Below are 12,485 nucleotides of genomic sequence, written 5' to 3'. Positions count from 1 at the left end.
TAAGAGAAACCCAAGTGAGACGGTAGGTGTTGCAAGAGGGCATCAGAGGGCAGACACTGAAACCATAATCACAGAAAACTACCCAATCTAATCACATGGACCACAGCCTTGTCTAACTCATTGAAACTAAGCCATGCCATGTGGGGCCACCCAGGACTGGCGGGTCATGGTGGAGAGGTCTGACAGAATGTGGTCCACTGGAGAAGGGAATGGCAAACCACTTCAGTATTCTTGCCTTGAGGACCGCATGAACAGTATGAAAAGGCAAAATGATAGGATACTGAAAGAGGAACTCCCCAGGTCAGTAGGTGCCCAATATGCTACTGGAGATCAGTGGAGAAATAACTCCAGAAAGAATGAAGGGATGGAGCCAAAGCAAAAACAATACCTAGTTGTGGGTGTGACTGGTAATAGAAGCAAGGTCTGATGCTGTAAAAAGCAATATTGCATAGGAACCTGGAATGTTAGGTCCATGAATCAAGGCAAATTGGAAGTGGTCAAACGAGATGGCAAGAGTGAACATCAACATTCTAGGAATCAGTGAACTCAAATGGACTGGAATGGGTGAATTTAACTCAGATGACCATTATATCTACTACTGTGGGCAGGAATCCCTTAGAAGAAATGGAGTAGCCATCATGGTCAACCAAAGAGTCCAAAATGCAGTACTTGGATGCAATCTCAAAAACGACAGAATGATCTCTCTTCGTTTCCAAGGAAAACCATTCAGTATCACAGTAATCCAAGCCGATGCCCCAACCAGTAACGCTGAAGAAGCTGAAGTTGAACAGTTCTATGAAGACCTACAAGACTTTTTAGACTAACACCCAAAAAAGATGTCCTTTTCATTATAGGGGACTGGAATGCAAAAGTAGAAAGTCAAACATCTGGGGTAACAGGCAAATTTGGCTTTGGAATACAGAATGAAGCAGGGCAAAGGCTAATAAAGTTTTGCCGAGAGAACGCACTGGTCATAGCAAACACCCTCTTCCAACAACACAAGAGAAGACTCTACACATGGACATCACCAGATGGTCAACACCGAAATCAGATTGATTATGTTCTTTGCAGCCAAAGATGGAGAAGCTCTATACAGTCAGCAAAAACAAGACCAGGAGCTAACTGTGGCTCAGACCATGAACTCCTTATTGCCAAATTCAGACTTAAATTGAAAGTAGGGAAAATCACTAGACCATTCAGGTATGACCTAAATCAAATTCCTTATGATTATACAGTGGAATGAGAAATAGACTTAAGGGACTGGATCTGATGGATAGAGTGCCTGATGAACTATGGACGGAGGTTCGTGACATTGTACAGGAGACGGATCAAGACCATTCGCATGGAAAAGAAATGCAAAAAAGCAAAATGGCTGTCTAAGGAGGCCTTACAAATAGCTATGAAAAGAAGAGAAGTGACAAGCAAAGGAGAAAAGGAAAGACATACGCATCTGAATGCAGAGTTCCAAAGAATAGAATGAGAGATAAGAAAGCCTTCCTCAGCGATCAATGCAGAGAAATAGAGGCAAACAACAGAATGGGAAAGACTAGAGATCTCTTCAAGAAAATTAGAGGTACCAAGGGAACATTTCATGCAAAGATGGGCTCGATAAAGGACAAATGGCATGGACCTAACAGAAGCAGAAGATATTAAGAAGAGGTGGCAAGAATACACAGAAGAACTGTACAAAAAAGATCTTCACGACCAAGATAATCATGATGGTGTGATCACTGACCTAGAGCCAGACATCCTGGAATGTGAAGTCAAGTGGGCCTTAGAAAGCATCACTACAAACAAAGGTAGTGGAGGTGACGGAATTCCAGTTGAGCTATTTGAAATCCTGAAAGATGATGCTGTGAAAGTGCTGCACTCAATATGCCAGCAAATTTGGAAAACTCAGCAGTGGCCACAGGACTGGAAAAGGTCAGTTTTCATTCCAATCCCAAAGAAAGGCAATGCCAAAGAATGCTCAAACTACTGCACAATTGCACTCATTTCACACGCTAGTAAAGTAATGCTCAAAATTCTCCAAGCCAGGCTTCAGCAATACGTGAACCGTGAACTTCCAGATGTTCAAGCTGATTTTAGAAAAGGCAGAGGAACCAGAGATCAAATTGCCAACACCTGCTGGATCATGGAAAAAGCAAGAGAGTTCCAGAAAAACATCTATTTCTGCTTTATTGACTATGCCAAAGCCTTTGTGTGGATCACAATAAACCGGAAAATTCTGAAAGAGATAAGAATACCAGACCACCTGACCTGCCTCTTGAGAAACCTGTATGCAGGTCAGGAAGCAACAGTTAGAACTGGACATGGAACAACAGACTGGTTCCAAATAGGAAAAGGAGTACATCAAGGCTGTATATTGTCACCCTGCTTATTTAACTTCTATGCAGAGTACATCATGAGAAACGCTGGGCTGGAAGAAGCACAAGCTGGAATCAAGATTGCCAGGAGAAATATCAATAACCTCAGATATGCAGATGATACCACCCTTATGGCAGAAAGTGAAGAGGAACTCAAAAGCCTCTTGATGAAAGTGAAAGAGGAGAGTGAAAAAGTTGGCTTAAAGCTCAACATTCAGAAAACGAAGATCATGGCATCTGGTCCCATCACTTCATGGCAAATAGATGGGGAAACAGTGGAAACAGTGTCAGACTTTATTTTTCTGGGCTCCAAAATCACTGCAGATGGTGACTGCAGCCATGAAATTAAAAGACACTCCTTGGAAGGAAAGTTATGACCAACCTAGATAGCATATTCAAAAGCAGAGATATTACTTTGCCAACAAAGGTCAAGGCTATGGTTTTTCCAGTGGTCATGTATGGATGTGAGAGTTGGACTGTGAAGAAAGCTGAGCGCCGAAGAATTGATGCTTTTGAACTGTGGTTTGGGGGAAGACTCTTGAGAGTCCCTTGGACTGCAAGGAGATCCAACCAGTCCATTCTAAAGGAGATCAGTCCTGGGTGTTTATTGGAAGGACTGATACTGAGGCTGAAACTCCAATACTTTGGCTACCTCATGCGAAGAGTTGACTCATTGGAAAAGACCCTGATGCTGGGAGGGATTGGGGGCAGGAGGAGATGGGGACGACAGAGGATGAGATGGCTGGATGGCATCACCAACTCGATGGACATGAGTTTGAGTGAACTCCGGGAGTTGGTGATGGACAGGGAGGCCTATTCATGAGGTCGCAAAGAGTCGGACACGACTGAGCAACTGAACTGAACTGGAGGGCACAGGGATTTACAATTTATCTTTTCCTTTTGATTGTGGTGCCGCTGATTTGCATTGAGAAACGCTATGCAAATAGGTCCTGTAGAGAAATGAAAGAAACCTTAGATTTAACGTACTATCACCTGTAGGCCGGGAGAAGCACACACTAGGTCTAGTTTACGTAGCAATCTTGATCCTCAGCTCAGGAGCAGCTCTAATCTGATAACCCCCGCCCCGCGCTGGCGCCCACGGGGACGGGGGTTGGTGAACCTGGGGCGGGGTCAGAAGCCGGACTGGAGCGCCAGGTCCCCCGCCTCAATCGCCACCACCGGAAGCTCCACCCCTCCCCCTGGGACCCGCCTCTCCGCCGCTGGGGCCCCTCTAAGGCCACGCCCCTCGGCGGGCGGGTCACCAACGACGCCCGGGCCGGAAGTGACGGCACCGGTGAAGCCTTTTGGGTGGGGCCTGGGTCATCAGCTCCAAAGGCCGCGATTTCACATCGGAAACAAAATAGCGGATGCTCGGGAAGGAACCTCGGCTGCTAGAGGCCGGTGGTGGTGGCGGTGAGGAAAGGGTAGGTTCCCGAAGGGGAGTTGGGGGTGACAGGAACGCGCCTCACATCCGGTGCCAGTACGGGCGGCTGCGGGCAGGGCCGGGCCCTTTGTCGCCATCCGGGCCACGGAGCCGGTGTCCTCGAGGATGAGGCGCGGGGCGCGGTCGGGCGGGGACCGAGGAACCTCATGTGGGGACCCAGGAGGGGCGGCCCGTTTCTCGGGCGCCGTGCGCGGCGCGCAGTCCGGTTGAAGAGAGTCCCCCTCAGCCTTGGTTTGGAAGTGCTGGTTTCCCGAAGACAGCTGGGCGCAGGTGCTTTGGCCAGGGATTGACCGTCTTGCCTGGAGTTGGAGCGAGAGAAAAGAGGAAGCGCCTTGCGCTGGGTCTTGTTGAGCAACTGGTGAAACTCCACGCCTCGTCCCCTGAGTGTGTCCTTGTCCAGGGGAAGCGAGTGGCACTCGGCTAATTTCCTTCTGTCTCAGTTCGAGGCGGAAAACACCGGGGTCTGATGCTTTTGCTTTAATTTGGACTGTCGCGAGGCTTATATGTCCAGTGCTTTGCCCGTATTTTAGATACTTGGCTTTTTGATCCCGCAGATTCCTTTCACATAAGTGTCTGCTTCTCTGGTAGAAAAGTCAACTTAATGATTTTACAAGGGTTGTTTGCCTGCTTTGGACAAGAGGATAAAGCGTTCAAGGTTTACTATGGGAGATAAGAATGGCAGGCAAATCACTATATGGCAGAGCACGTTGTAAAAGTCATAAATATTCTCTCAAGTTTGAGGCAGGTGGAGATTACATCTGGTTAAAGGCATCTTGTTACTTGAGTTATTTTGCACCATGGAAAGTTTTCACCCTCGGAGTTGAATTGAGGAGGGCATTATATCAGAGGGTGTATTACGAAGAGCGGCACTCTGGATTCGAAGCGTCCGGTACCCAGTGTGCACTTTAAATCACTCTTATGAAGGAGGATAAAAACAGGAACGAGATTGGGAGCCGATTGCATTTGGCTGATTCAGTCACCTGCCAAAGCCAGTTTCAATTCTTTTACTCATTTACAGAGTTCTGCCAACGTAAACCCCCTCCCACCTCCATTTATTAACAAGCCCTTAACAATGAAAAAGAAGCTTATTTATTGAATGCATGGATTTCCTCCCTCCTCTCTCCAGAGAAAAGTAGATGATAGAAGCGCTATCTAACATCTGTTTTTACATTCGTCGGCTCATCTTCCTTGGGTAAATAGTTATCACAACTCTGGGCATAACTTTCCTCGGAGTGGATACGGTGTGGTGCTGAATTTTAAGTTAGTGGCTGCCTCTGGTCCTAGACTGCTGCGTGAATTTCCATTTGGAAGAACTGGAGGATTGGAGTTGGTCTCTGAGAATCATTCCAGCAGGAAAGAGAAAGTTTGTCTGTCAGCAAGGCTTTTGTGGTCCCCTTCCCCTCCCTCACAAAGGGATCCAGGTTCCCTCTGCTTCTGCTCTCCCACTGCTTTACCTCAGATTTCAGGGAGAGACTTGTTTCTTTTGGATGTATTCTGAAAAATTAATAGTGCCTCTCCTTTGTGTGATCAATTCCAGGCAGATTTGGAAGGTGTTTTGAGCTTTGCTCTTAATAAGTTTTGTGACAAGAACTTTGCCTTAGGTACGTAAGGTCTAGAATGAGTGAGAGATTTGAGGTGACTTTTGCATGAACCGGGTGGGATATAATGAAAATTTGGCCTTTGGTGGTGACAGAGACTTAGAAAGGAGGAAAACTATGAAAAGGATATGACTGGCCAATTGGGAAGCAAGGAGTAAAACATGAAGTTGACTAGGAGGCTTTGTTTAGAAAATGGGGGAAACAATCATAGGAATAAGAAAGCTAGGAGCAAAAGAGCGTCTGGAAGAGGAGAAATCGGTTTGAAAGTATCACTTTTCAAGTGCCAGTAGTTGAAATATCCGTGGACAGGCCTGGAGATGTAAACATAAGTAGCCTTACCAGTTGATTTTGAAACAGTGGAGGAGAAGCCTGAGAAAAGGAGGGGGACAAGGAGGCCCAGGCAGAGCCTAGAACACTTATAATGAGAGGGTGGAAGAGGATAAGGAGCCAGCTGAGGGGAATGAGTGGTGGGAGGAGAATCTCCACGATGCAGTGTCACTAAACTGAGGAAGGGAGGGAAGCTTCAGGAAGGAAAAGGTTGTCAGGGATTTTCAATATTAAGCCTGTTTGTCGGAGAAAGAGCTGAAGCTTTAGAATAGCACTGTCCAATAGAAACATCACTTGAGAGCTACAAAGGTCAGTTTTAAGTTTTCTGATGAGCAAATTTTTTAAAGATAGAAATAGGTGAAGTTAATTTGAATAATGTATTTTATATAACTCAGTACAGCTAAATAATTTTATTTCAACATGTTATTAATGTAAAAACATTCTTCTCTGTCTTCCCCTCTAGATAGTAAGCACCTTAAGTGACCAGAAGCATCATCGGATGCACTAGCACCCCTCGTACCTACAGTGTGTGGTTGTGTAGAAGAATCCCAACAAGTGTTTGTTGATTAAAGGGTATTCGTGTTTGGCTATGCCTTGTACAGTTCCTTAAGGTGATCTAAGCGAACAAGAGAATGCATTGCTGAGAATAGTCAATGATTTACAAATTAACTGTGAATAGTCCTTTTCTTTGTTAAAGATTAGTTATGTTCTGCCATTTCCACAACAGATTTTCCACAATGACGCATTGTAATTACATCTTCCATGTAGAGTTACTGAAATGAAATTTGAGAGGAAAAGAATCTCTTTAACTATATAAGTAATAATACAGGACCATGGTCCCATATCCACAGTTCTCAAGTCCAAAAGCTCCTAAATCATTTGACGGCAGACTCTAACCTGAACCTCTTTATGTAATTTAGGACTTCTTATATATTTCACTACATATTTATTAGTGTGTTTGATTTTGTGGCTCTATCTAATACCCTGGGGGAGCATTATAAATCATGGCATTTGCCTCCTGTTGCAGTGCGGGAGACCTGGGTTCGATCCCTGGATTGGGAAGATCCCCTGGAGAAGGGAAAGGCTACCCACTCCAGTATTTTGGCCTGGAGAATTCCATGGACTGTATAGTCCATGGGGTCGCAAAGAGTCAGACACTTCTGAGCGACTTTCACTTTGAACTTTACAAAATCCAAAAAATATATAAATTCTAAACCTGTTTAGTCCTAAGGGTTTCAGATAAAAGATTTTACGTTTATGTCGTCGTTCATTTTTTATTGCACCTTCTGAGCCCACATAACCATTATTATTTAAAGACAACCATGATAACTCTACATAGTAGACCTCCCCCAAACTCAGTGCCTTAGAGCGTTAGCTCTCACTCTTCTTAAAGGTGACAGCTAGGGCAGTTCTGCTTTGCCCTTCTTGTTCTGGGGCAGTGGCTACCCAAATAAGTTCTTGAGGGGACAGCAGAAGTACAGGAAGGCAGGGCCCCCTGCACAAGCACAGTTTTAACTATTTGTGCTGCATCTGCCAAGATCCCATGACCAAAGGAAGTTGTTGTGTTGAGCCCAAAGGCATGGAGTGGGTAGTAGACTGCACTCACCTTGAGGCCAAAGCAACTCACAGAACCAAGCTCAGCATCCTTTCTTGGGCATGTTGGGGGAGGGAGTGAATATATGCTAAATAATAATCTAATCTACCACAAATGGTTCACAGTAGAGTAGGAAGGAAGGAAGCAGGGGGAAAAAATCACCAAATTGGATATGTCACTGTGTTTGCTCTTTTTAGGGCCTGTCACCTTCACGAAGCCTCTTGTGGGACTGGGGAGATTGTTTGCTCCCTAATCTCTTAAAATTGAGAGTCTTTCTAGGCTGTATTCCTGATGTTTTAGATTAATTTTAAATTATTAATTTTAGTTTGTTACCTTGGGATGTAGTGAGAGACAGAAAGATACTTTTCTGTTGGTATGTCCCTAAATGAATTTTTAATAAGCTTCTTTTTGGGATTTCAAGCATTGGTCCTGTGATACTTTTTAAAGTGCTGATGGATAGAAGGTTTTCTGGTTAGATAGATTTTTCTGTTCAGCACATCAAAACTTCGAGATTATCTGTATTCTCCTGGGGCTTTTAGTCTTTGTGTATAATAGAAAGAAATTACAGCTGCCCATCAGAAAAGGATTTCTTTTTCCTTTTATCTGATTGAGCAAGTGTTTTGAGAAAAAGGAAATGAATAGCAGTGAATTCAAGTGTTGTGCTTTATCAGCCTCAGAAAATCTTTAGCAGATGGCCAGAGAGAAAACACCAAAATCTACTTACATCCCACTCCCTCTGCAATTCAGGTCATGTGAAAGATCCTCACTTCTCAACAACTGTCTTTTCTTGTTCTCAGGGCACTGTTCGTAATGTTCTAAGGTCCAGTAGTGTCTTTTTGCCACGCTGCTGGGACAGTGGGTCATTGGCCTTCTCCATGCAGTCATCAATTGTTTTCAGCTGTTACTGGCCCTGAATCAAATCTAGCTTTGCCTGCCCCTTCGTACCAACAATGTTTGATTGTTCTCCAGGCCTGACTGGAGACCTTGCTAGCCCTGTTGCCTACCTCCACTTCCTGCTGCTGCTGCTGCTGCTGCTAAGTCGCTTCAGTTGTGTCCGACTCTGTGTGACCCCATAGACGGCAGCCCACCAGGCTCCGCCGTCCCTGGGATTCTCCAGGCAAGAACACTGGAGTGGGTTGCCATTTCCTCCTCCAATGCATGAAAGTGAAAAGGGAAAGTGAAGTCGCTCATTTGTGTCCGACTCTTAGCTACCCCATGGACTGCAGCCCACCAGGCTCCTCTGTCCATGGGATTTTCCAGGCAAGAGTACTGGAGTGGGGTGCCATTGCCTTCTCCCCTCCACTTCCTACTGAACTCCATATACCGGGTAGTTCTTCTGGGAAGGGTCACCCTGCAGCACTGTGATCTTTAATGCATCGGTGGAGGCATGAGCTTTCTTCAGGTGAACTGGCAAAGGACCTGGGCCGGTTGGGTGTCAGAATATTTGGTTTCTGGAATTGCTGTTACTTGCCCTGTAATTGTACACCAGCAGATTCTTTCACCTTTCCTTAGCCTTAGTGTTTTACATGTAAATACAGATGTGTCTTAAATACAGTTGTCCTTTGGTGGGGGGCGGGGATGGAGGACAAGTGCTTTCAGGACTCCCACCAAGCCCCACCCCGTGGCTAACAGAATCCTTGGATGCTGAAGTCCTTTATATAAAATGGCATAATATTTGCATATAATCTATACACATCCTCCTGTATACTTTAAATTATCTCTAGATTACTTATAATACCTAATACGAATGAAGACACCTTTTCCAGTTCTGTGGCTACTGCTGGGTTTTCCAAATTTGCTGGCATATTGACTGCAGCACTTTCACAGCATCATCTTTTAGGATTTTAAATAGCTCACCTGGAGTTCCATCACCTCCACTAGCTTTGTTCATAGTAGTGCTTCCTATGGCCCACTTCACTTCACACTCCAGGATGTCTGGCTCTTGGTGAGTGACCACATCATCGTGGTTTTCTGGATCATTAAGACCTTTCTTGTATAATGTTTCTGTGTATTCTTGCCATCTCTTCTTAATCTCTTCTGCTTCTGTTAGGTCTTTTCTGTCCTTTATCATGCCCATCCCTGCATGAAATGTTCCTTTGATATCTCCAGTTTTCTTGAAGAGATCTCTAGTCTTTGCTGTTGTACTGTTTTCCTCTTATTTATTTGTCTTGTTTGTTTAAGAAGGCCGCCTTATCTCTTCTTGCTATTCTCCAGAACTCTGCATTCAGTTGGGTGTATCTTTTTCTTTCTTATTTGCCTTTTGCTTCTCAATTAGTCAACTTTTAAAAATCTAGAAGCATAGGTCAGAACATTTGCTTTCAATACTTTGAGAATATAACTATTCTGCTGGAATCCACCTCCCTTTTGGGTAAGCTAGCATACATGTTGTCAAACCCTAAATATAGGTATACACCTTCAAAAATCTATTTGACTTTTTAAATAGAAGTATATAGGAATGTGCACAGATCATAGGTGTAGAGCTCAGAGAATTTTCAGATTGACACCTCTGTGTAACTAGCACCCAGATCAAGAAACAAAACATTACCATTAACTCCAGAAGCTTCCTGTGTACCCCCTTCTGGTGATCAGTTCCCCTAAAAGTAGCCATTGAGTCTGCTGTTAATTTTAATTCATTTTATTTTTTAAATAATTTTATTTATTCATTTTCTTTTATTTATTTTTTCTTTTTTTCATTTTCTTTTTTTAAAACAAATTAATATTATATATTTTAAACAGAACTGTCTCACTATATAATTCCATCTTTTTAAGTTAATATTAATTTGCAATCTTTTGATCTCACTCCAGCTTACTATGGGCACATAGTAAATTGGAGGGGAGGCGAAAAGTGGGCACAGTATTTAAAAGCATGTAGGATAGGGACTTCCCTGGTGGTCCCGTGGTTAAGTAGTTGTGCCTTCACTGCAGGCGGCATGGTCATGGTTTTGATCCCTAGTGGGAGTATTAAGACTCCAATGCCTCATGGCATGGCCCCCCAAAAATACATGGGATAGAAAGGAAAGCATACCTTGATTATGAATTTGTCATGATTTAAATGATCTAAATATAGGTGATAAGGGTTAATTGAAAGTCAATACCTTTACTAGAGGAAAAAGTTGCTTTATGTGGTTTTTTATGAAAAAAATCATTAGAATAAGAAAGAATAATATTTAGAGGATAGAAGATCCTGAAATGAAACAACATTGACAACGTGCTTTCATTTAAGTATGTACATGGTAATGTTTTAGACACTTTAAATGAATTAGAGTATTGCTTAGGTATGCAAACCATTTTTTTTTTCTTCTGTATTTCTGAAGACTTTCAATGAAAAAGCAAAGTTGAAGTCCTAAGGAATTGGCCGATGGACATTCAGGTACCCAGACAGGCACATGGGAGGGTGAGGTCTGGGAGATGGAGTAATGTGTGTGAGCAAGGCTGTGCGAGGAGGCAGAGGAGGAGCTGGGGGTCAGGAGTCTGTGGTTTTGGTCTTGGTCTGCCCAGTTGAATGCTTTTAAGCAACTCACTGAACTTGGGTCCCGTTCTGTTTTTGTAAAATAAATATATTATCTAGTTCTTCTGCCTTGGAACATTGTGGTAAAGGAAAAAATGAGATGATAAAAAGAAATTAAAAACACAAAACATAATTTTATGGTGATATAAATTAAGGTGGATTGCAAAAGGAACATTGACAAGAACATTCTTTAAGATCATTTAGCACCCTTTGCTCTACATCTGAAATCATTAGATATGATAGTGATTGAAAATAATTGGTTTCTCAAGTAGATCTACTCATTACCAAGAAGTAACTTGAGCTGACAAAAGTTTGTCACCTGAAGGTCTTGGCATAGTAATGCATTTCCGGTTTACAAATTAGTCTTGTAAGTGTTTAATTGGTGTGAATGGATTTACTAGAACTTAACCAACTCTTGGTAACCCAGTAAAATCTGTTCCAGACCTAATCCAGGAGCCAGCAAGTGACAGCAGCCTGTGAGGTCCTTAGAAAGCGTGGCCTGGAGGAAAACACATGAAAGAAAGGTTTGTTTTTGCAAAAAGTCATTTGTGAAAGTGTTTCAGAATAACAGAATAATTGTAATGCACAAAAGATTGTTTTCCTTTTCCCTTTTTCAGAATCCCAAGAGGCTCTGTTTTCTGTGGAAAAGTATATCTATACAGTTGCTCCAATGACAGAGTTACCTGCACCCTTGTCCTACTTCCAGAATGCACAGATGTCCGAGGACAACCACCTGAGCAATACTGTACGTAGCCAGGTACAGTGTCAACCTCTGCAACTACCCTTTCAGACGGTGGATTCATTGACCACCCTCCCTCACCTCTAGGAGAAGCACAGGACCGAGCAGGCTTTGTCAGCTTTACCAGATTTACATATTTGCGGAACTTCAAGTACGGGAAAGCACCGTCCCATTTGGTGCAGGGGACGCGAGGCTGCGTGAGTCTTGGTTGTTGATACAGTTCCTCCCTGGCTCAGACATCACCTCCCTTTCTGATGCCTTCTCCAACTTCCCAGCTGTTTATTACTCTACCTAGCTTGCTCTTACTCTTCTGTGGGCTGAGTACATTTTATTTGGTTTTAGTTTTTCAGTGCCTGGCCAGCCTGGTTCTTGACGGTGCTCAGTAAGTGCTCCTTGACAGAATGATGAACACAGGGCTGAGTGTAGCAGTCCTGGGAGAGGTCAAAGGAGAGAAGAAGGAAAGGGATGTAATTTGTGCATGGAACACAGAGATTCGGCGGCTCCACACACAGACCAGAGCTGCCTGTTCCTCTGCTAGCTAATCATTACATGTTGAAGGCAGAGTCCACAGATGGCCTATGAGACGGCTGGGGCAGCAGTATTATTTTTAGAGGTGGAGCCAGAATGGGGAAAAACACAAGGCCAACTGTAAGCCGTACAGGCTGCAGGGGTGGGGAGCAGGGCCCAACTTTCCTCTGTGTGAACCAGAGGGCAGAGCCAGTGGTGGAAGGAAAGAGGTTCTGGATTAGGAAAGAGGAATTTCCTCATAAACACTGTATGTCTGAAAGAGCATGGACTGTCTCATGGGCTAGTGTGTGCATGTCACTAAAAGCAGCCACAGAGGCTGGAGGACTATCAGCCAGATCTGCAGAGGGTTAGTTCATGGACTGAGCGGTGAACTATAGCACT

At 43.8% G+C, this 12,485-nt stretch overlaps 1 protein-coding gene across 6 annotated transcripts in view; it reads left to right on the top strand.

Annotated features, from left to right (window-relative positions):
* The first annotated feature begins 3,635 nt into the window (after positions 1–3,635).
* The window catches only part of PSEN1 (presenilin 1), a 67,236-nt gene continuing 58,386 nt past the window's right edge, over positions 3,636–12,485 (top strand). For 2 of the 6 annotated variants that reach the window (XM_070377588.1, XM_070377587.1), the window contains exons 1-3: positions 3,636–3,790; positions 11,280–11,361; positions 11,455–11,582. In XM_070377588.1, the coding sequence (XP_070233689.1) occupies positions 11,508–11,582 (75 nt within the window). In that variant the 5' untranslated portion in view covers positions 3,636–3,790; positions 11,280–11,361; positions 11,455–11,507. Of the gene's footprint in view, positions 3,791–9,256; positions 9,275–10,643; positions 10,700–11,279; positions 11,362–11,454; positions 11,595–12,485 lie in introns of those variants that run through there. The other 4 variants (XM_005893824.2, XM_070377584.1, XM_070377585.1 and 1 more) reach the window with 3 other exon arrangements.

Source organism: Bos mutus, chromosome 10, assembly GCF_027580195.1.
Source record: "Bos mutus isolate GX-2022 chromosome 10, NWIPB_WYAK_1.1, whole genome shotgun sequence".
In the NCBI taxonomy this organism is placed as follows: Eukaryota; Metazoa; Chordata; class Mammalia; order Artiodactyla; family Bovidae; genus Bos; species Bos mutus.
The sequence above is the reverse complement of the archived record's forward strand: the minus strand, read 5'-3'. Positions and strand labels throughout refer to the sequence as shown.